At 44.3% G+C, this 25784-nt stretch overlaps 1 protein-coding gene across 1 annotated transcript in view; it reads right to left on the bottom strand.

Moving 5' to 3' along the window:
* Positions 1–25784, bottom strand: part of LOC126248600 (complex I assembly factor ACAD9, mitochondrial-like) — a 106265-nt gene that overhangs the window by 47924 nt on the left and 32557 nt on the right. Inside the window, exon 2 of the mRNA XM_049949736.1 lies at positions 11535–11743. Within this exon, the coding sequence (XP_049805693.1) occupies positions 11535–11743 (209 nt within the window). The remainder of the gene's footprint in view (positions 1–11534; positions 11744–25784) is intronic.

The raw sequence follows: 25784 nt of genomic DNA, 5'->3' as shown, positions 1-25784 counted from the left end.
TTCAATGATAGTGTGTCATACAGGTTTAATCTGCAAATGAGTAGGATCACATTCAGATGATTCAGATTCAGTAGCAGTATTCTAATCATAAGCCGATAAGCCACAAATACAACTTCCTTGTTTTCTGTTAAAACAGACTGCAAGGAAGGAAATGAAACAGCACATAGCTGTGTACTTAATTTTTATTTAGATTTTTTTATACATAGAAAAAATATATACGGCAGGAACAATTTGTCTGCTGGTTTAAATGCCCTCGTATCATAGTTAAAATTGACTGCAAGAAAGGAAACAAAGCTGCAAATTTTCACAGCACAACATTTTCTTTCTGGTGGTTTGTTTTAAATGGAAATCTCTACATTGTTGTTTAAAAAAATACATCATATGTTCGTCTGAATGTTTATTAGTGTATTGAATAAAAATTTGAAATAAGTTGGTCAAGCATGTTTTGAAACTTGCTAACAGCTTTCCCCTATTACGTACTATATATATTGAAGGAATATGTAGCCTATGTCCATCCAGATGTTTACTAGAATATTATATAATAATTTAAAGTAAATCAGTCAAGAAGCAATAGAGATTTTTGCTAAAAATGTTTCTCCTATATAGCTTAAGTCTGTCCAAATATTTATTAGATCATCATCAATCAGTCAAGAAGTTTGAGATTTTTGTTAACTATGTTTCCTTATAAAAACAAATGTAGCCTATGTTCGTCCCAATGTTTGTCAGAGTATCACGTTGAAATATGAAGTAAATTGGGTAAGAACATTTCGAGATTGTCAACTGCATTTCCCCTTAATGTACTATATATACCAGCTGATTCAAAAAGAAAGAAGAGATTTCAATTGTTTATTACAAACTATAAAAGATAGAAACACATGTTGCTGGATAGAGGAAGGTTGAAAGTTTTAACACTAGTTCATTGTTGGTTGGTTGTAGCAACATGCCAACTATGGCACAAGAGATCATTTTGTATGTGGCAATTTGCGTCACATCAATCCATCTTTCAAGTGCAAAGTACATTCCACCATCGATTTAGCGAGAAGCCGCTGCTGCACAAGCAGATTTATGATTAGCATACAAAATTCTTGGAAGCTGGTTGCATATGCAAAGGGGACCGCACTGGTCAGCCACACATGTCTGTTGAAAACGTTGAGCGTATCTGAAATGCATTTACGTGGAGTTCTCAGAAGTCCACAAGTCTGGCAGGCGAGAAACTTCAACTTCCTCAGACAACAATGTGGTGCATTCTGAAATGACACCTGTATATGAAGCCTTACAAGTTGCAGTTATTGCAGCGCATCCCAGTGATCATACCAGAAGTTACAAATATTGCATTCCAATTCTCCAGGATATGGCAGAGAATACTTATTCTGAATGACTCATCTTTTCACATGAATCAACATTTCATTTATCAAGTACAGTGAACCAATACAGTGTAAGACTTTGGATCCTGGAATCATCGTCAAACATGAAAGATTCACTGAAACTGAAAGTGTTTTTTTTTTTTTTTTTTTTTTTTTTTTTTTTTTTTTTTTTTTTTTTTTTTTTTTGAGGAAACTGTGACAGGAATGTCATACCTCAACATGCTGCAAAATTCGTTGTTTCCTCAATGTTATGAAGACTCCAGTTTCATTTTTATGCATGATGGCACCCCACCTCACTTTCACCTTGATGTGTGACATTATCTTATCATTCTATAACATTGGATTGAAAGAGGTGGACAACAAGATCTTGTTCATTGCTTTTGGCCTGCCAGGTCACCAGACTTCATACCTTGCAATTCTGTGGGGGTACATAGAAGACAGAGTCTTTGTCTTACTTATGGCAGCTTGATTCATGCGTGAAATAAAATGGACTACTGTTTCGATGTTTCTGGAGCAACGTATGGTGCTCATGTTGAGTATGTGGTATAGTGTCTGTGTAAACACTATACAGTGACATGCACAATGTGTTCCTATCTTTCAAAGTTTCCTTGTAATAAACAACTGAAATCTGTTGGTTGGTTGATTGATTGATTTGTGGGAGGGGACCAAACAGCGAAGTCATCGGTCCCATCGGATTACGGATCAATGGGGAAGGGAGTCGGCCATGCCCTTTCAAAAGAACCATCCCGACATTTGCCTAAAATGATTTAGGGTAATCATGGAAAACCTAAATCAGGGTGGCCAGATGCTGGTTTGAACAGTCGTTCTCCCGAATGCGAGTCCAGTGAACTAACCACTGCGCCACGTCACTCGGTTTGAAATATGTTCTTTTTTTTTTTTTGAATCACCCTATATATCTCTCTCTGTATTTATATACCATGTACACTTAGAAAGTGATGCACAATGAGGAATTGATCACAAACTTTATATTCGCACAGGTATTGATGGAAAACGCAAAATTATAAACTTTGGCAGCTGTCAGATGAATGTGTAATGCTGCAGTGCAATTTCACTGCACAGCTGGCGAGGATGGTAAACAGGGGACATGTAGACACCAGGGCATAAAGTCTTTGCAAATTTCGTTTTGTTTTCTCAGCTGGACACTAATGGTGCCAAGTAGACGGGGGTGACAAAATAATTATTACATGAAAGCTTTGATTAGTAAACCTGTCTAAACCATTAGGCAGCAGAATAAGTTAATGATGCGAGGATGCAGACATGTATGTGTGGGGTATGATTTCTAAGTTCTATGTGCAATACATTTTCAGATATCGCACTACTGGCCATTAAAATTGCTACACCACGAAGATGATGTGCTACAGACGTGAAATTTAACTGACAGGAAGAAGATGCTGTGATATGCAAATGATTAGCTTTTCAGAGCATTCACACAAGGTTGGCGCTGGTGGCGACACCTACAACGTGCTGACATGAGGAAAGTTTCCAACCGATTTCTCATACACAAACAGCAGTTGACCGGTGTTGCCTGGTGAAACGTCGTTGTGATGTCTTGTGTAAGGATGAGAAATGCGTACCATCATGTTTCCGACTTTGATATAGGTCGGATTGTAGCCTACCGCGATCGCGGTTTATCGTATCGCGACACTGCTGCTCGTGTTGGTTGAGATCCAATGACTGTTAGCAGAATATGGATTCGGTGGGTTCAGGAGTGTAATATGGAACGCCGTGCTGGATCCCAACAGCCTCGTATCACTATCAGTCGAGATTACAGGCATGGCTGTAACGGATCGTGCAGCCACGTCTCGATCCTTGAGTCAACAGATGGGGACATTTGCAAGACAACAACCATCTGCACGAACAGTTTGACAACGTTTGCAGCAGCATGGACTATCAGCTCGGAGACCATGGCTGCGGTTACCCTTGACAGACTGGAGCGCTTGTGATGGACGACGAACCTGGGAGCATGAATGGCAAAACGTCATTTTTTCGGATGAATCCAGGTACTGTTTACAGCATCATGATGGTCGCATCCATGTTTGGTGACATCGTGGTGAACGCACATTGGAAGTGTGTATTCGTCATTGCCATACTGGTGTATCACCCGGCGTGATGGTATGGGATGCCATTGGTTACACATCTCGGTCACCTCTTGTTCGCATTGACGGCACTTTGAACAGTGCACGTTACATTTCAGATGTGTTACGACCCATGGCTCTACCCTTCATTCTATACCTGCGAAACCATACATTTCAGCAGGATAATGCATGACCGCATGTTGCAGGTCCTGTACGGGACTTTCTGGACACAGAAAATGTTTGACTGCTGCCCTGGCCAGCACACTCTCCAGATCTCTCACCAACTGAAAACGTCTGGTCAATGATGGCCGAGCAACTGGCTCATCACAATACGCCAGTCACTACTCTTAATGAACTATGGTATTGTGTTGAAGCTGCATGGGCAGCTGTACCTGTACACGCCATCCAAGCTCTGTTTGACTCAATGCCCAGGCGTATCAAGGCCGTTATTACGGCCAGAGGTGGTTGTTCTGGGTACTGATTTCTCAGGATCTATGCACCCAAATTGCATGAAAATGTAATCACATGTCAGTTCTAGTATAATATATTTGTCCAATGAATACCCATTTATCATCTTCATTTCTTCTTGGTGTAGCAATTTTAATGGCCAGTAGTGTACAATCTTTAAGGATATAAGTCCTCAGATTCCTCAGGTACGGCAACCACATAAGTTTATCATCAAAATTTTTAATGGTGTCGCCCATTTTACAATCAGGGAGCTTAACAGAATGACAGTAACATTAAAAAATTTTGGGAGGATTTATTTATTATATTTAGTGAGTTATTGTAACATGCTTCAAAGGATTTTGTCATGACCTGAAGCCTTGTTGCATTGTGCAGCCGCATTTGTACTTCTCAACAATCACTCTGTGGATACAGGATGCAGAATCCTGGCTAGCAATGGCAGTGATTTGAGTTAAATTCTCTGTCACTGTTTCTGTAAAGTCTCTCTTGTCAGTCATGGTGTTCTCATACTTCATTGCAGCATTAGTATGATACACCACCTTTCTCCACTGAAATCATCCCAACAGCTTCCGATACTTGTTGGTTTAGTGCAATGGCTGATGGAGCTAGGGAAGTGCTGCAACAATCTCTTCTCTCTCTACTTAATTATATAATGACACTTCGCATCAGTCATTCAACCAACATACAGGCTGTCATCATAGTTGTCCAGAAGACTTTGGTATAGATGCTACACTGACATGGTGTCTCAAGCCAATGATTTGTTTCACAGATTTCTGGACACAGTTTCTACATTCTAACACAACCAATTGGCTATATGGTGTCAAATTTGTCTTGCCAAGCACATAACTTTGTGGCTTTCTTATGAGCACTGTTGGGTCTGGTAGAGTATAAAGACCAGGAAATAATGCAGTAGTGTGTGCATGGACTGGAGAACAAAGGCTAGATCAATGGTAGAGAATGAACCTGTAGCAGTACTGAAATGTATGTTCTGCCCAATTTTCAGAGGGCACAGATCACCTACACTGTCACTTTATTTGGAACATGAATTAAAATAGCAACTTTGTAAGTCTACATGCTTTAGTGGCTATTGTCACTGATGATAAAAGCTTCTAGGTTATCAGGTGTGTCATATTTCTCTTCAAATTTTTTCTTCGTAGTGTTAAGTTATGACTCCTCTGCTGAGACCTCCTTCAGGATCTTCCAGTGTTGCTGATAAGCTGTTAACTGTCTAAGACTAGTGTTGTATTCGCTTTTTTTAAAAAAGGAGTTTTCCTGCATTTGTTCTGTAGAAGTGAAGTAACTGGCTATTTTTTTTTTCAACTGCTGTTGATGGACCATTGCTGTTCCATAGGTATTCCATAGCAACCAACTGAGAAAGAGAGGAGGAATGTTTACCAAAATATTACCATTGTACTGCAGAGGTGGCATCTTGGTATTTGTTAGGCTGGGTATTTACATACTTGATGGCAAGACGACACGAAGTCAGAATCCTGTAGCTGTCCTATTTATTGAAATTACTTTTGTTCTTAGAGATCTCAACCATGTCTTGGACTTTCCTTTTATAGCTGTTACATTCTTTGGCTAGCATTCGTACATTACTGAAATCTACATCCTGGCAGTGGTTGTCCTGATGTTCTGCCACCACACACTTCACATTTTGTTATAAATATGCATGGTGTTTGTGCTCTTTAGTACATTTTTAATTGTTTTCTCAGTTTCCACTATACAGGGTGTTCAGAATATCATGTTAGAAACTTCTAGGACTTTTAGTAATATTCTGAATAGGAGACCATATCCAGAAATTTACTGTTTCCATGCTACAGCCATTAGAAAACATGTTTGCTAGGTAGGTATGCAACAGGGTTGTCACGATGGGGAGTGATTATGTCAGATCGGATTTCATTTAACATGTATCCTACCTCTCTGACCTGGTTTGAGCCTCATTCACATGTCTGTGAATGTTTGAGCAAGCACAGATTTGCAGAATACACCAATATGATCCTTCTGAATGGCGAAGTTCACAGTAATGAAAGAGCTGCTCGTCATCTTTATCAAGATCGTTCTGCACAACATCCAATCAATCGCATACCCTTTTCACCTCGGTAGCATTACTAACGTGTCTTCAAGTAGTTGTAGCACAGAAATGGTATGTTTCCAGACATGGGTTTGGTTTCAAAATATTATCTACTCACTCTCCTCCCCAAGTCCTAGAAGTTTGTTAAAGGAATTTCTGAATGCCGTGCATACATTTTGCTGTATGCTGCACACTGCTTCACAGACTTCTGCAGTGTGCAGGTGATCACGTGTGTACATTTTGTGTTGGAAAAAGTCTTATTTTGTACTGACTGAAAAATGTTGCCTTCATAAGATTTTTCCAAAGAAAGTACCTCAGGAAGTGTTGCAATAATCTCTTCTTGCTCTTCTTAATTATATAATGGCACTTTGCCATTATCAGCCAAAAAGACAGATTCTGAACAGAAGGCCTGCAATTCGACCTCCTCATGCATACTTGCCTGTTCCCAGTTGCAGAAAAGCACCAGTCATTCAACCCCCATACAGGCTGTCTTCCATACAGCTTTCCATTCACTTTTGGCTTCTAAAGCTACTTTCATTATAGATACTTTGAAGACCTATAGCCTCTGCTGATAGACTAGCATGACATAGTAGTTGAAATGAAGTCAATATGGGCTAAAGGTTTTAGTCCAGGATTTCTGGTCCTGTGCCCTTTTCCAGTTTAATATTTCAGTTTTGAAACAGGCAGCCTGACAGACACATTTACTGATTTTTCTGTTTCAGTCGGTATGGAAGATATAACAGTCTTTCGCTCACTTGTATCTTCTGTGTTTGTGAATGATCTCGTAGGTAAGACTGACTTAAAAGCAAGTGTGTGTTGGAAAGGGCATTTGCAAACACCGTCACTTGATCCAGCTTACACAGATGTTTTTGTAGGGATATTATTCATTTATATATATTTTTTAAGCAGCAACAGCAAATTTCAGTTGACATACTGATGGTTTTATCACCTGATTGATATTTTTCAATTAAATATAAGTGATTCATTGTATGAGCTTGATTTCCTGAATTTTCTTTTCTTCAACGAATGCCGAACACTCATGAATGCAAACTGCTTGATTCACAGCACATTTTATGCAGAATAGTTGTGTATCAAATATAATTAGAAATTTGAAAATACCTGCCAAAGCAAAGGTCATGATGTATGAGGCATTATCCGCCAATTTTGATCTATAGGTCAGAATGCTGGACTTTGACAAAAAGATCTGAGCAGAATACAAGCAACAGAGGTGCACTTTCTATGAAGGATTGTGGACAAAACAAGAAGGTACAGGGTAAGAAATGAAACAATATTACAAACCCTGCAGATCAAGCACCTAAAAGAAACTACAGAGAGTAATAGGCTTAAAAGGTTTGGCTACATTAAAAAAGTGGGATCAGAAAGACTTCTGAGAAGAGCCCTAGAATGGACACAATCTGAATGACCACAAACAAGATGGAGAGAAAAAAGGACTGCAATGGATGGAGATTCTAACTTATAGACTGTGGGAGAAAAGAAACTTGGAAGAGGCTTTGTGAATGACCTGCATAAGCAGAAGCATTTCACGAAGAAGAAGAAGAAGAAGAAGAAGAAGAAGAAGCAGTAGTTTCACTGACCATAGTATTTCAGGTCGGTGTGCCACTTTGTCACACCCACCACATGTTACAGTGTTGGCACTCAATACACCTTCAGTCTGGCATATGATTGCACCTTGACATAGAAAAAACCAGTTTTGATGTATTTCTGTACCACTGATATACCGACAGTGAGTAGAAATACAGCTGCTTTCTCTACCTCACCATTCACCTGCTTCATTAAGTTACCCATATCAACACCGCTTCTTTCCATTCACTTTCAACTTTTTTGGATAACAATCCTCATGAGACTTCTATGTGGTACAGCCCCCTGCCGAGTTCAGAGAGTTGTGAAGTTTCACAGATCCTGAATATTCACCAAACTGTTTCACCTTTTGTAACTCGGTGAGAGATGTTCCTATGATAAATGTTCTATTCCAACACTGGTTTTCTGATCTGACAGTGCTTTTGATTACAAAAGATACTTTTTCAAAAGACCCAATGTCACCTTCCAGCATAATGAGACTTTTATATACACTTTCTTACAGATCATCAGTTTAATACGAGCAGTATTTAGCACACTTTCAAGTTAAAAATTTTCCCCCTTCACAGGTTTTTAGCATTCCAGAATGAGATTTTCACTCTGCAGCGGAGTGTGCGCTGATATGAAACTTCCTGGTAGATTAAAACTGTGTGCCGGTCCGGCACACAGTTTTTAGCATCGTTGCAACCAAGCAAATATCCCCACTTTCTATAACATCTACATCTACATACATACTCTGAATTCCACCTAAGTGCTTGGCAGAAGGTACCCCATACCATTACTAGTCATTTCCTTTCTTGTTCCATTCACAAATGGAGAGAGGGAAAAATGACTTTCTAATGCCTCGAAATGAGCTCTAATTTCTTGTACCTTATCTTCATGGTTCTTATGCAAAATGCATGTTGGCAGCAGTAGAATCATCTGCAGTCAACTTCATATGATAGTTCTCTAAATTTTCTCAATAGTTTCCCTTTAAAAGAACATCACCTCCCCTCCAGGGATTCCCATTTGAGTTCTCGAAGCATCTCTGTAACGCTTGTTGTTAGAAACTACCAGTAACAAATCTAGCAGCTGGCCTCTGAATGGCTTTGAAGTGTTCCTTTAATCTGATCCAAACACTCGAGCAGTACTCAAGAATAGGTCACAATAGTGCCTATATGCAGTCTCCTTTAAAGGTGAACCACATTTTCCCAAAGTTCTCCCGATAAAATAAAGTCGGCCATTCGCTTTTCCTACAACAATCCTCACATGCTCATTCCATTTCATATTGCTCTGCAACGTTGTGCCCAGAAATTTAAACAATGTGACAGTGCCAAGCAGGACACTACTAATACCATATTCAAACATTATGAGGTTGCTTTTCCTACTCATCTGCATTAACTTACATTTTTGTACATTTAGAGGTAGCTGTCATTCATCACTCTGACTAGGAATTTTTGTATAAGTAATCTTGTATCCTCCTACAGTCACTCACCTTAGACATCTTCCTGTACACCACAGCATCATTAGCAAACAACCACGAACTGCTGCCCACCATGTCCGCCGGATCGTTTATGTATACAGAAAATAATACCAGTCCTATAACATTTCGCTAGGGCACTCATGACAATTCCATTGTCTGTGATGAAAACTCACTGTTGAGGCCAACATACTGGGTTCTATTAAGTCTTTGGATGCCTCACATATCTGGGAGCCTACTCCCCATGTTCATACCTTTGTTAACAGTTTGCAGTGGGGTACCGTGTAAAATGCTTTCTGGAAATCTACAACTATGGAATCTGTCTGTTGCCCTCCATCCATAGTTTGCAGTATATCATGTGAGAAAAGGGCAAGCAGAGTTTTGCATGGGCAATACTTCCTAAAACCATGCTGATTCGTGGACAAAAGCTTCTCGGTCTCAGGAAAATCTGTTATATTAAAACTGAGAATATGTTCAAGGATTCTGCAGCAAACCTACATTATTCATATTTGACTATAATTTTGCTGGTCCATTCTTTTTCGCTTCTAATGAACAAGAGTCATCTGTGGTTTTTTTTTTTCCAGTCACTTGGAACTTTGTGCTGGGTGAGAGATTCATGATAAACGCAACCTAAGTATAGGGCCATTGGTATAGCGTGCTCTTTGTAAAACTGATCCAGGATTTCATCCAGACCTGGCGATATATGTATATATTTACTATGTCGTCCATACAGGAATCTGTTTGATGGTCAAATGTCAGTATGTTCATATGATTCTCCTGCATGAATGATTTCTTAAATCATTATTTTGAAACTTTGGCTTTTGTTTCGCAGCTGTCAACTGCCCCACCACACTGGTCAATGAGTGAATGGATGAAAGTCATGTTTCAACAGCATAACACATGGTTTTTCTGAAGTATGCATAGAGCTTATGGTTACAGAGAACGAACAGCACTCACCTGCTTCCAGCTTGGGAAACCATATGATACTGAACTGGCAGAATTCCATGAGGTGTTTGCCATTTGGCACAACCCAGGCAGTACGTGTAGCTTACTCCCTACATTCCTAGTTGTTGACCGCCACCTTCCTGATGACTCCACAGGGATCCCTTTTTCACTTTAAACCTATCAAAAGCCAACAACACTTAGACTTCAACCACTGCCACCAATTCAACATCAAACAAACCCTTCCATACACTGCAGCCACTGATGGATCCTGTGTGTCCTGGCAAGCAGATCACCTTCTCCCAATATGCTAAAATTTTAGCCAATGCTTTTGCAGACAGAAACTAACCACCCCATCTGGTTTCAATCAGATGATTGCACATATTGACAATCAGCCACACAGCTCAATACCACATGGGAAAAGAACAACTGAATAATGTTTTCCATCAACTTTGACTAACTCTTGTCATGACATGAAATAAGAAACATTCTACTGAACATCCTTTCACACCTCCCAAAAATTGGTACTCAGCAACCACTCAATGCAGAATTCTCGTCAGTCACTATGTCCCAACCATTCCCACCTCCTGAACTATGTATGGGTCACATCCCTGTGGAATACCCAGATGCAAGACCTGTGCTATACATATGTACATCAGACCCTTATTTAACCCCATCTCTGATAATACCTATGCAGTGAGATGCAGGATGACCTCTGAAAGCAGCCACATCTTACACTATCATCATCATAACCTCTGCCTTGTTTTCTATGTGAGTATGACCACAAATATGCTGGCAAGCCATATGAATGGTTACTTTCAGACAGTGGCCAAATGCCAGGACGACCATCCAGTTGCAGACCATGCATGTCTGCCCACTGCTCAGCATGTCTTACATTTTATGTCGTATTTTTTGCCTCACTTATGTACTCACATTTCACTTTTCTTCTTTCATTAATTATTTATATTTTAACTTGCACCTATGTCTAGTAACTATTTCTTAGCCTATCTATTTTTATTACCTGTTTTCTAAATTATAATTCACATCCCTTCTCATCATATTGTTAATTTCTTCTCACCATGCTCTTCCCTCTAACTACGATATTTCACCATCCATTCTGTCTCCACTGTGCTGAATGATGATTTCTCTTTTTACTTTATTTAAAATAAACTCTGGATTATCATTTGATAGTTTTCCAACTGTATCTTCTCTGTCCTGTGTCATATTCTCTCTACTATGTTCTGAGCTCTCCTACCATTATCAAGGATCATAGCTTCACTCATACCTTCTTAATCCATACAGCAAATACATGTAACAGTTTGCATTTATGTCTCTTGTAGTAGCATTTTGAGAAAAATGTAAATTCAAAACCTTAAACTTCATTGCAGTTCCCTCTGCAGGTTCACTGCTTATAATTTACAAGTAAGGTGGGTAGCTATGCCTCATTGTGGAATTGTGCAGTTTTGTGTCTTATATCATTTAGGAAATTGGCATAGGATAGCATGAAAATATTTATAAATGTCAGTGAAGTATGTTACCTTCAAGCCAATTGCTTGATGTGCTGCAAGTGTGACAGCTATGGAGCCATCAAGAGCTATGACTTCTCCCAGCCGAGCGTACTCAGTTGCATTCAGACCAAGGCCACCAAATTCAACGGGAATTTGTTGTCCAAATAGACCTAATGACTTCAAATTCTCTAAAATGTTATCTGGAATTGCTCCTGATTGGTCTATTGCTTTTGAGTCAACTGAAAAATAATTAGAAAAAAGTATCACATCAATTAGTATACTGCATGCATGATATACTTGGTACAAATGTACTTGAAAACAATTTCCTTAAAATTACTTAAACCTGTATAATTGAAGGTATAATATAACAGCAACACCAACAATGTAGTTCTACATTTTATTGTGGTGTGTGTTTAACCCATTGTTGGAAACCTGGCAAAACAAAAGTATTATGAAATCAACAGAATGGAAATCAATGCTATAAAATGTAGCTGATCTAACATTATAAGCCAACACTTTACCAAGTAAGATATCAAATACTTGATTTTAGCTTGTCTTAATTCATGTCATGTCCACACTATATTTATCATATGTCCGTCCCCATATGACACTGTTCAAAACTGGCTGTTTTTCCACAAAATTCCATACAAGAAAATCTATAATGGTACGCAAATTGGTTGGTTCAAAGGAGGGGGGGAAGGGACCAAACTGTGAGGTCATCATCCCTTGTTCCCGCTAAAATAATTACACAAGGGAAAGAAGAAAAGAAAGGAGACAAACAGCACAATAACAGGAGACTGGAAGAACTAGAAGAACAACAGAAGGACAACCAACACTACTATGGACAAAACAGGAAAAGAAAACTACAGAGAGAAGCAGGAAACAGGTAGAACAGATAAAACAAAACAAGAGACCATATGACTGTGGCTGGCCGGCCACAAGAATAAAAAGAAAAAGCCAGTCACTCGGTGACACATTAAAACATCCAGCTTAAAAGCATTAGGGTGGAGAACACAAAGGGACAAAGGACATATGCAAAAACTTATATAGAATGATAAAACCCATCGTCACGTATAAAACGTAAAACTAAATTAGCCGATGAAGCATTGTCAGCTAAAATTAATGGCAATGAGTCCAGTAACTGAAGAGTCCATCGCAGGGCAGCCAAAGAAGGACAGCTCACCAAGATATGGGCCACTGTCAGCCGGGCACAGCTCCGGCATAGGTAGGTCATCATGGTGCAGGTTGGTTGGTTGGTTGATTGGGGTTGAAGGGACCAAACAGCAAGGTCATCAGTCTTTTGTTTCAAAGGTGGTCCATTCGGCCAGATTTACGTCTCAGAAGAGTCATAACTGGGGAAGGGGGGGGGGGGGGGGGGGAACCATGTAAAAGTGCAGTCATGTTGTCAATGGTGAAAACAAAAGGAGGGAAGTCAGCAAGTGGGCAACCCCAAGGCTATGCTAGAGGCAGGAAATATCTCACCTCTGATGCAGTACAGGCAAGACCACCCGCTATTCAAAAGCATTCAACCGCTAGAATGTAAAACTGCGTATTGTAAAAGGAGACTAACCAAATCTAAAAAGTGATTAAAACAGAGTAAAAGGGAGAGAAAAGAGGATCTAGGCCAGGCAGGGGAGTCAGGAATCCCCAAACACAGCTTACAGTGGGAAACACCCCAACCCTCACCGCCCTGCCCCTACTCCAGAGGGAGATTAAAAACCTTAGAACTGAAAATAGAAACCACTTTCACAGAGGAAACTGAGAACCAGTTCAACCATCCGGGAATCATCTGCCAATATTAAAGGTACAGTGCAGGCAAGTCTGTACTCAGTACGCAGAGCCAAAAGAAGGGGGAATTCCACCAAAATGTGGACCACTGACTGGAAGGCTCCACAACCACAAAGTGGGGGTGGCTCATTACGCAAAAGAAAACCAGGGGTCAGCCTGGTATGGCCGAAGTGGAGACGACACAGGGTGGTTGAGTCCTTTCGGGAGAGGCAGAAGGAAGAATGCCACGGGACAGGTGTCACCTTAAGTGCACGAAGTTATTAAACAGGGAGGTAGCCTCCCAAGAGTTGGCACATGATTGTGCACAGTGGGATTTGATATGAAGCCGCAAATGCGCTCGTTACCTGGGATACCCACATGGCCAGGGACCCAAAGGAAGTCAACAGAACAAGCAGCATGGTGAAGATCAGTGAGACGGTCATGGGTGGCCGAGACCAAGGGATGGCGGGAAAAACACCGGTCAATAGCCTGAAGGCCACTCATTGAGTCCATACATAACAAAACGTGGTTGTGTTGGGACTGTATAATAAAGGTAAGGGCCTGAGAAACTGCCATAAATTCTGCAGTAAACACCCCACATGCAGTTGGCACGAGATGATTTACCATGCCAACAGAGGACGTGAAGGCATATCCCACACGATCAGCAGATTTAGAGCCATCGGTGCAAAAGACAACAGCATCCCGAAACTCCCATAAAATTTGGCGGAAAACACAACGGAACACCAACGGGGGAACATAATCTTTCGGACCTCAGCGGAGATCCATCCGAACCGGTGCCATGGAACTAACCAAGGGGGGTGTTGGGAGGGAATGTGGGAGACAGGACAAAGAAGGAAGCTGAAAATCATGGCGAAGAGATGCAAGGCCATCTGGACAGGTGTCCGTGGGCCTGATGCTGGGGCAGTGGCAGGAAGATGGGGAAGTGGTCACTACCACACAGGTCGTCATGTGCTCTCCAGTGGATAGATGGGAGAAGTCCTGGGCTGAAAATTGATAAATCAATGGCTGGGTGACTACCATGATCCACACTGAAGTGTGTGACGGCCCCAGTATTTAAGAGGCAGAGGTCGAAATGAGGCAGTAAATTTTCGACATCTCTGCCTCGGCCAGTAAGTATGGTGTCACCCCACATGGGGTTATTGGTGTTGAAGTCTCCCAAAAGTAGGAAAGGTTTAGGGAGTTGATCAATCAGTGCAGTCAATATGTTCAGGGGTACTGCACCATCTGGAGGAAGATATACATTGCAGACAGTTATTTCCTGTGTCGTCGTTCTGAAAGCCACAGCTTCAAGAGGAGTTTGAAGAGTCACAGGTTCATTACATATCGAGTTCAGGACAGACACAAACTCCACCTGACACTTGATTATAATCACTATGGTTCCTGTAATATCCCTTACAGCCGTGGGGGGCAGGGGTCCGCATCGCTAGGAACCATGTTTCTGGAGGGCAATGCAGAAAGCAGATGTAAAGCTTAACAGTTGCCGTAGCTCAGCCAGGCGATGGAAAAAACCGCCACAATTAAACTAGAGAATGATGTCATCTGCTGCCACCGACTTATTGCCTGAGCAGTCTATATCCATTGTGTCTGAGGATCTGGCGAGATATAGGTCCTCAGCAGACGCCAGAATCTCCACCTTATCCCCAGATGATGAGCTTGTAGGTAGCGGTGGTGTGGGTGCCACTGCAACTACTTGGTCTTGGGGGATCATCTTTTTGGATTTCTCTTGCTGCTCTTTGGGTTTCCCTGGCTGGGAGGACTTCACTGATTCAGTCTCCGGGACTGAGGATGACCATGAAGCCCTACGACCATCTGCTTTTGGGCTCTTCAGCCACTGGTGGGTGTCATCTTTCCCACTAGCAGAAACCTCGGAAGGGAGGGATCCAAGGTACCCCTTTCCTAGCGAGAGGAGCCGAAGAAGACTTAAGATTCTCCGGAGCAGAAGTGGGGACTGATATCCCAGATGGTTGGGGGGATGTTGCTCCTGAAGTAGGTGGTGCAGGAGCAACAGAGAGGGAAGTGCCCCCCACCATCAAATGGGCAGGTGTAGTCTTCTGGCTCTGAGAGGTGACTGAGTTTGGCAGAGCTGATAGGGCTAGAACTGTTGTAGTGGCAGCATAAGGCGATGTCATACGTACAGGATGTAGGCGTTCAAATTTCCACTTAGCCTCAGTGTAGGTCAGTCAGCCCAGGGTCTTGTACTCCATAATTTTCCTTTCTTTCTGGAGAATCCTCCAGTCAGGCAAGCAAGGCGAATGGTGCTCTCCGCAGTTGAGACAGATGGGAGGCAGGGCACATGGATTATTAGGATGTGATGGACGTCCACAATCTTGACATGTGATGCTGGAAGTATAGCGGGAAGACATATGGCTGAACTTCCAGCATTTAAAGTACCACATTGGGAGAGTATGTAGGGCTTTACATCACAGTGGTAGACCATCACCTTGACCTTCTCGGGTACAGTGTCACGCTTGAAGGCCAAGATGAAAGCACTGGTGGCAACCTGATTATCCCTCGGACCCTGATGGGCGCGCCGGATGAAATGAACACCTTGCCGCTCTAAATTGATGCACAGCTCGTCATCAGACTGCAAAAGAAGGTCCCTGTGGAAGCTAATAGCCTTGACCATATTTAAGCTCTTATGTGGTGAGATGACAACAGAAACATACCCCAACTTCTTACAAGCATGTAAAGTCCATGACTGGGCAGTGGATGCTGTTTTTATCAGGACTGACCCAGATCGCATTTTGGACAAACCCTCCAACTCCCCAAACTTGTCCTCTAAATGCTCAACAAAAAACTGAGGCTTTATCGTCATGAAAGATTCCCCATCAGCTCTCGAACATACAAGGTACTGGGGCGAATAAGAGCCGCTGCCATCCTTAGCCTGATGTTCCTCCCATAGTGTGGCGAGGGAGGGGAACGATTTGGGACTGTACTTCTGTGCGTTGAACAGAGCCCATGAAAGCTTAGAGACTGCTAGTGTTTGACCACCAGCAAGGGATAATGTACTATGCTTCATCGCGTGTTATCCACTCTGAAACCACCCACTCCGACCAGGAGCCCTCCCCACAGGCACCACTCAGCCACAGTAGAGACCACCTGGCAGTATGGCCATTGCTGGGAGTCCCGATTCCCCAGGGTGACAGGCATCTACTTCTCAGCATACGTGGGGAGTTAACGGTGCAGGCATCAGCAGAGCAATCCCTGTGTGGTCAGGGGGCTACAACCAACAGAGTACATGGCTACCGTGCTGGATATCAGGTGCAACCAAGCATCCAAGTCTATTATCATTGTAAACATACACTCCTGGAAATTGAAATAAGAACACCGTGAATTCATTGTCCCAGGAAGGGGAAACTTTATTGACACATTCCTGGGGTCAGATACATCACATGATCACACTGACAGAACCACAGGCACATAGACACAGGCAACAGAGCATGCACAATGTCGGCACTAGTACAGTGTATATCCACCTTTCGCAGCAATGCAGGCTGCTATTCTCCCATGGAGACGATCGTAGAGATGCTGGATGTAGTCCTGTGGAACGGCTTGCCATGCCATTTCCACCTGGCGCCTCAGTTGGACCAGCGTTCGTGCTGGACGTGCAGACCGCGTGAGACGACGCTTCATCCAGTCCCAAACATGCTCAATGGGGGACAGATCCGGAGATCTTGCTGGCCAGGGTAGTTGACTTACACCTTCTAGAGCACGTTGGGTGGCACGGGATACATGCGGACGTGCATTGTCCTGTTGGAACAGCAAGTTCCCTTGCCGGTCTAGGAATGGTAGAACAATGGGTTCGATGACGGTTTGGATGTACCGTGCACTATTCAGTGTCCCCTCGACGATCACCAGTGGTGTACGGCCAGTGTAGGAGATCGCTCCCCACACCATGATGCCGGGTGTTGGCCCTGTGTGCCTCGGTCGTATGCAGTCCTGATTGTGGCGCTCACCTGCACGGCGCCAAACACGCATACGACCATTATTGGCACCAAGGCAGAAGCGACTCTCATCGCTGAAGACGACACGTCTCCATTCGTCCCTCCATTCACGCCTGTCGCGACACCACTGGAGGTGGACTGCACGATGTTGGGGCGTGAGCGGAAGACGGCCTAACGGTGTGCGGGACCGTAGCCCAGCTTCATGGAGACGGTTGCGAATGGTCCTCGCCGATACCCCAGGAGCAACAGTGTCCCTAATTTGCTGGGAAGTGGCGGTGCGGTCCCCTACGGCACTGCGTAGGATCCTACGGTCTTGGCGTGCATCCGTGCGTCGCTGAGGTCCGGTCCCAGGTCGACGGGCACGTGCACCTTCCGCCGACCACTGGCGACAACATCGATGTACTGTGGAGACCTCACGCCCCACGTGTTGAGCAATTCGGCGGTACGTCCACCCGGCCTCCCGCATGCCCACTATACGCCCTCGCTCAAAGTCCGTCAACTGCACATACGGTTCACGTCCACGCTGTCGCGGCATGCTACCAGTGTTAAAGACTGCGATGGAGCTCCGTATGCCACGGCAAACTGGCTGACACTGACGGCGGCGGTGCACAAATGCTGCGCAGCTAGCGCCATTCGACGGCCAACACCGCGGTTCCTGGTGTGTCCGCTGTGCCGTGCGTGTGATCATTGCTTGTACAGCCCTCTCGCAGTGTCCGGAGCAAGTATGGTGGGTCTGACACACCGGTGTCAATGTGTTCTTTTTTCCATTTCCAGGAGTGTAGAAAACGATACTGCACAGTTGATAGAAAAATATGCACCCAGTAGGGTGACCTTGCCCAACAGCTGGAAAATGAGCAGAAGTGCAGATCCATGTCAACACAGGATGCAGAAGGTCTCGGTACACAATGGACAATGCACCATTTAAGGCGACCTTCCCCAATTGGCTCGCTCTATGGGAAAATTTTGAAAAAAATGGAGGTCAAACCCTACATCGGACCATCACATAAAGGCCAAAAGGTGTGAGACTACTTTTAGTCACCTCTTATGACAGGCAGGAATACCTCGGGCCTATTCTGACCCCCAGACCCACAAGATCACGAGGAACCATGGTGCAGCAGGAAGGGTCTTTGAATCATTAACTTCATTATGTTTATGCTTTGTACACATTGATTATGAAGATGACTGACTCATTGTGAGAAAATCCCCCATGATTGCCAGTGTCTCCGATTGCGTGCTCCTTCCAACTGGGGTCCCCTCCACAAGGGGGCGCACCTGCCTTAGGTAACTGTTCACACCTCAGGTCACACCTCCCAAACACCTGACAGAGGGACCAATCGGCAATTTGGGAAGGTTGCAGATCAGGCAATCACCCCTCCCTAGACCTGGCCTGTACCAAGGGGTACATGCCTACCCTACCTGTCGATCCAGGGTACGGAATTACGCGTTATCCAGTCACCTGTTATGTCTCAGTCGTGTGGAAAAGCCTCCAGGAGTGAACAGGGAGGAAGAAGAAAAAGAAGAACTTCAAACACCAAAGCGGAGGTGCAAGAGGAGAAGGGAAACAAAGAAAGGAAAAGGGAGTGAAATACAATGATGAGACTGTTCTTACGTCAGTGACTGACAATGCAGAACATTCCCAATAACAACACAGACATGTTACCCGACGGAGGGGAAAAAGAATAGCAAGAGGATAGACTTGCAGCACGGAAGGGAAAAAGTCCTGCAAAGGCTGGGGTCCCGTGGTAGCCATGCACGAACCCGTCAAAGAGTGGCCAGCTCCCTGGGGGATAATAAAATACAGCCGAATTAAATCAGGCAATGCTGCGGCAATTAGGTTAGGAAACGAGACACTAAAAGCAGTACATTGGTTTTGGTATTTGGGCAGTAAAATAACTTATGATTTAAAATGTTGACTGGTAATGACAAGAACTGTTTGCAAAAAAATTTGTTAGCATCAAAGAGATTTTAGTGTTAAGAAATATTTTCTGAAGGTATTTGTCTGGAATGTAGCCTTTTATGGAAGTGAAACACGGATGATAAACGGTTTAGACAAGAAGAGAATTAAAGCTATAGAGGACTGCTGAAGATTAGATGGGTAGATCATGTAACCAATGAGGAGGTACTCAATAGAATTGACAACACATTTGTGGCATAACTTGACTAAATGAAGAAATCAGTTGATAGGACACATTCTGAGACATCAAGGGATAACCAATTTGGTTTTGGAAGTAAGTGTAGACAAAAATTGTAGAGGGTCACCAAGAGACGAGGAAGATTGAGGAGGCTCAAAAGGATGTTGGTTAAAGTAATTATTCATGGGTGAAGAAGCTTGTACTGGACAGAGTAGTTTGGAAAGCTACATCAAGCCAGTCTTCAGGCTGAAGACAACAACCTTCGTTAATAGACTGAAAACTCCATGCGCCACTTCCGAGTGACCAATGGGGAGTGTGGGGGAAAAATTATGTGTTGGTTGTGAGATGCAGCTGGAGCATGGACAAAAGATGGACATTCTTTTAGACAAGCACATCTTTCCTCTCCTCTCTCTCTTGATGGTTCATGGACTTTGTTCCACTACCGAACAACATCTGACACAACCAACCTGATGGGCTGGTGGTCTGTTTTACAACCCCAGGACACAACCGACTGTGCACAGTGTACTGGAATATAATAAGAATATTGGCTTTGAAACCTCTTGTTTTATTTAAAACTCTCCCTTTGGACATCCACTCACTTTGAAAGTCCTGAAGTCACCATTCTGCATCTGTACAGCTTTCTTACAATTCTTCTTTTTCTCCAAGCCTTGTGATACAGCCCTTTCAAAAGTTTAATTGGATATATTTCTTCTAACTTTTCCTGGCCTTACCCCATATCATCATGGGGTTGGTGTTTATTCTGTTTGGCAAAGTTAATGGTAGATGGTGGCCAGAGCCCTTCCCTTCCCATCCCCAGTACAGAATTTTTGTACCCCATCTATCTGCACCCAGTGTTAGCCAATGTGAAAGTGTGGGAAAGTTTCCAAATGTTTGTAAATTGTGTAACCGAGGGGGGACAAGTGGACCAGATCTGAATTCACCTAGTTGGATGTGGGAAACTGCCTAGAAAGCACATAAAGGCTGTTGGAATCCTGGCTCTTGTCATTAATCCACCTCGCTGACACAATCTGGCACCAGCACACCTCATGGAATACCAGAAGTGGTGAGCTAACATGCGCTGTTATCGGTGGTGGAGGTGGTGGTGGAGGTTGATTGAGTGGTAGGTTTGTTTGAGGTATAAAGGGACCAAACTACAAGGTCATCAGTCCCTTTCTGACACAAACAAGGCTCAGGGTAAAAAAATACCCAAAGTACATTTGGGAAAGTAAAAGTGGGAAAAGAAATGCGGAACCACACCTAAAAAGAAAACAACTGGAAAGCACAAAGAATGGGGAAAACTTACACCACAAGAAAAAACAGAAGAAGGTATTAAAATCACAGAGAAGAAGGTTGGTTGGTTGGTTTAAAAGAGGGGGGAAAGGGACCACACTACGAGGTCATCGGTCCCTTGTTCCTAATAAAATAATGCCACAAGTGTGAGAATAAAATAGACGAGACATATAAGACAAACCGGAAAGAAAGGAAAATCCACAAGAACAAAGGAAAGGAATGGAAAGGAAAGGAAAGGACCAATAAAAGGAACAAAAGAGAACAAGAAAACAACAGAGAGATGCAAAAAACAGTTAGATGAGAGTAAAACAAGGAAGCAGATTACAGTGGCTGGCCGACCACGAAAATAAAAAAGGAAAAGCCAGCCACCCTGCAACACATTAAAACCTCCACCCTGAACGCACTACATTAAAACCTCCACCCTAAAAGCACTAGGGTGGAGGACACAGAGGGACAAAGGACAAGCACTAAAACTCAGATCGAATGATAAAACTCACCCTCACAGATGAAATGTAAAACCAAATCAGCCGATGAAGCGTTGTCTGCTAAAATCAATGATAACGAGTCCGGCAACCGAAGATGAAGTCGCAGGGCAGCCAAAGGAGGACATAGCAGAAGAATATGGGCCACTGTCAACAGGGCGCCGCACTGACACTGATGTGAGTATTCACGGCGCAGGAGGTAGCCGTGGATCACCCAGGCATGGCCAATGCGGAGCTGGCAGAGAACCACGGAGTCCCTGTGAGAGGACCTCATCGAGGACTTCCACACATTCGTGGTCCCCCTAATGGCTTGCAGTTTGTTGTGGGTACTGAGATTTTGCCATTCCATCTCCTAAAGCTGAAAAAACTTGCAGCGTAATAACAAACACAGGTCAGTCGTGGGGATTCCCATCTCCAGGAGTGGTTTCGTGTAGCCTGTTTGGCCAGCCTGTCAGCAAGTTCATTTCCTGGGATTAGCACGTGACAAGGGGTCCAGATGAACACCACTGAATGACTGGATCATTACAGGGCATAGATGGACTCCTGGATGGGCACTACTGAAGGATTACGAGGGTAGCTCTGGTCAATAGTTTTCAGGCTGCTGTCAGTACATAAAAGAAAAGACTCCCCAGGGCATGAATGAAGAAACTGGAGTGTACGAGAAATGGCCACCAACTCTGCAGTGAATACACTGCAGCCATCGGGTAAGGAATGCTGTTCAATATGGTCGCTGTGAACATAGGCAAAGTCAACGTGGCCATCAGCCATCGAGCTGCCTGTGTAAACCACTTCAGAGTCCTGGAACATGTCAAGAATCGAGAGGAAGTGACAGCAGAGAGCCGCAGGGTTAACTGAGTCCTAAGGTCCACATGAAGCTGCGGCCAAGGCGTACACCATGGAGGCATACAGTCCATGAACGGATCACAAATAGAGATGATGGTTAAGGGAAGGAATCCAGTTAGGAGAGAAGGGACCGCACGTGAACCGCAATCGTTAGCCCCGACCTGGGCCACTGATGCGGGAGATGGACTGCCGTGGGTGGGAAGAGGAGACAGTAATTTGGATGCTCAAGGGAACTACGAATGTGTGCTGCGTAACTGGTGAGCAGTTGCGCACGTCTGATCTGCAGTGGAGGGACCCCAGTCTCCACCTCGAAGGCGAAGATGAAGGCACTGGTGGCAACCTGATTATCCCTCGGAGGAGATGGACGAAATGAACACCTCGCCGCTCTAAATTGACGCGTAACTCATCATCGGACTGCAAAAGAAGGTCCCTGTGAAATATGATACCTTGGACCATATTTAAGCTCTTATGTGGGGTAATGGAAACAGAAACATCCCCCAGCTTGTCACAAGCGAGTAACTTCCATGACTGGGCAGAGGATGCTGTTTTGATCAAGACTGACGCAGATCTCATTTCGGACAAGCCCGCCACCTCCCCAAACTTGTTCTCTAAATGCTCAACAAAAAACTGAGGCTTCATTGTCATGAAAGATACCCCATCAGCTCTCGAACATACAAGGTACCGGGGCGAATAAGATCCACTGCCATCCTTAGTCTGACATTCCTCCCATGGTGTGGCCAGGGAGGGGAATGATTTGGGGTCATACTTCTGTGCATTGAATTGAGCTCATGAACGTTTAGAGACTGCTGGTGTTCCACCACCAGCAAGAGATGATGGACTAGGCTTCATCGCGTGTCATCCGCCCTGATGCCACCCACTCCGACCAGGGGCCCTCCTAGGCATGGGGAGTTAACAGCACAGGCATCAGCAGAGTGATCCCTGTGTGGTCAGGGAGCTACAACCAGCCGGGTGCATGGTGGCCCCACCACAATGGACTGGCTACCATGCTTGATATCAGGTACAAAGAAGTCCATGGTCTTCGTCGATGCACAAAGCGACATTGCACAGTGCATGGTGGAAAATGCACCCAGGAAGGTGTCCTCACCCAAGAGATGGAGAATGGGTGGGACTGCAATGTGACAACAAGAAAATGGCTCTGAGCACTATGGGACTTAAAATCTGAGGTCATCAGTCCCCGACAACGAGAAAGTTGCCTACAGATCTCAATGCATGGTGGACACAAGGCACCATGTAAAGTGCCTTTCCCCAATTGGCTCGCTCTTTGGGAAAATTTTGAAGAATGGAGGTCAAACCCTACAGGGGACCATCACATAAAGGCCGAAACATGTGAAACTCCTTTCAGTCATGTCTTACAACAGGTGGGAATTCCTCGGGCCTATTCTAACGTCGGACCCACAGGAGGAAGAGCAGAAGGTCTGGGCTGGCTGATCACAAGATTAAAAGAGGATGAGCCAACCACTCTGCAACACACTAAAACGTCTACCTCAAAAGACAAGGCAAGATGAACACATGAAGGAAAAAGATGAACACCAGGATAAAAAAATGCAAAGAAAGGGTGATAGAGAGTTAAAATGTAGGAGGGTGCAGGACCCGGAGAGAAGGCCAAACCCACACCCTTAAAAGAAATTTGTGGTAAGGTCTTATGGGACTAAACTGCTGAGGTCATCGGTCCCTAAGCTTACACACTATTTAATCTAGCTTAAACTAACTTACCCTAAGGACAACACATACACCCCTGCCCGAGGGAGGACTCAAACCTCCGACGGTGGGAGCTGCGCAGACCGTGAGAGGACACCTCAGACTGCACGGCTACCCCGCGCAGCCCCTTAAATGATATGTTAAAAAAAAAAAAAAAAAAAAAAAAAAAAAAAAAAAAAAAAAAAAAAAAACCTCTCATGAATAAAATGTTAAACTAAATCTGCTGTTGAGTCACTGATGCCCAACACTGAAGGTAGTGTGCTGGGAAGGTTAAAATTCCATTGCAGAGCGGCTAAAATTGGGCAGTCCAGCAAGATGTGGACGACTGTCATAGGGGAGCCACAGCGACACCAAGATGTGTCCTTGCAACGGAGGAGGTAACCACATGTTAGCCACGTATGGCAAATGTGGAGCCAGCAGAGAACCACCGAGTCCCTGCAAGAGGTCTGCATGGAAGTCTTCCACACGTTCATAGTCTCCCTCTATCTCCCAAAGCCGAAAAACCTGGTGGCATAATAATGAACACAGGTCAGTGACAGAGATGCCTATCTCCAGAAGCGGTCTCCATGTAGCTTGTTTGGCCAGCCTGTCTGCAAGTTCATTTCCTGGGATTCCGACATGACACAGGGCCCACACAAACACCACTGAACGAATGGACGTTCCAGGGCATAGATGGACTCCTGGATGGATGCTATCAAAGGATGATTAGGGTAGCACTGGTCGATAGCTTTTAAGCTGCTCAGGGAGTCAGTACAGAGAAGAAATGACTAGCCAGGGCATGAACGGGTGTACTCAAGTGCACGAGATATGGCCATCAGGTCTGCACTGAATACACTGCAGCCATTGGGCAAGGAATGTTGCTCAATATAGCCTCTGTGGATTTAGGCAAAGCCAACATGACCACCAGTCATCGAGCCATCAGTGTAAACCACTTCAGAGCCCCGGAACACGTCAAGGACCGAGAGGAAGTGACAGCGGAGAGTGGTGGGGTTAACTGAGTCCTTAGGGCCATGTGAAAGGACCAGGCGAAGCTTTGGCCTATGTCTACACCATGGAGGTGAACGTGAATTGACCTCGAGTAGAGGTGGTAAAGGGAATGACTCCAGTTCGGGCGGAAAGGAACGGACATGAACCGAAATTGTTAGCCCTGACCTGGGCCGCTGATGCGGGAAATGAACCGCAGTGGTTGGGAAAACGAGATGGTATTTCAGATGCTCAGGAGAACTACGAATATGTGCAACATAACTGGTGAGCAGTGGTGCACGCCTAACCTTCAATGGAGGGACTCCGGCCTCCACCAGAACACTGGTCAGTGGACTTGTCCTAAAAGATCCCATCACTCATCGAACACCACAGTGGTGCACAGGATCAAGTAAACGCAACGCTGAGGGCACTGCCAAACCATAAACCAGATTCCCATAGTCAATGTGGGATTGAACAAGGGCTCTTGTAGAGCTGCAGCTGTGTAGAGTGATCTGCACCCCAGTTGGTGTTGCTCAGGCAGCAGAGGGCATCGAGGTCCTGCCAGCACTTCCACTTAGGCTGACGAAGGTGAGGAAGTCAAATCAATCTGGTGTCAAAAACCAGTCCTAAGAATCAATATGTCTCCACTACATTTCAAGGGTCGTCATTAAGGTAAAGTTCTAGTTCTGAATGAGTGGTATGACACCGACAGAAGTGCATGACACACGATTTCACAGCTGAAAACTGGAAGCCATGTGCTACAGCCCATGAGTGTGTCTTGTGGATGGCTCCCTGTAGGTGTCGCTCAGCAACAGCAGTACTGGGGCAGCAGTACGAAATGCAGAAGTCCTCTACATACAGAGAAGGTGAGACGGATGGCCCGACAGCTGCTGCTAGACCATTAATGGCCACTACAAATAGAGATATACTCAATACAGAGCCCTGCGGGACCCCATTCTTCTCGATATGGGGGGGAACTATGGGAGGCACCAACTTGGACACAGAAAGCACAGAGCGACAGGAAAGTTTGGATAAAAATCGGGAGCCGGTTCAGAGACCCCACTCATATAATGGAGCAAGGATATGATGTCGCCAGGTCAAGTCATGGGCTTTTCATAA

The sequence above is a fragment of the Schistocerca nitens genome, chromosome 3 (genome assembly GCF_023898315.1).
Source record: "Schistocerca nitens isolate TAMUIC-IGC-003100 chromosome 3, iqSchNite1.1, whole genome shotgun sequence".
Lineage (NCBI taxonomy): Eukaryota > Metazoa > Arthropoda > Insecta > Orthoptera > Acrididae > Schistocerca > Schistocerca nitens.
Note: the sequence above shows the minus strand (reverse complement) of the source record. Positions and strands in the feature narration are given on the sequence as shown.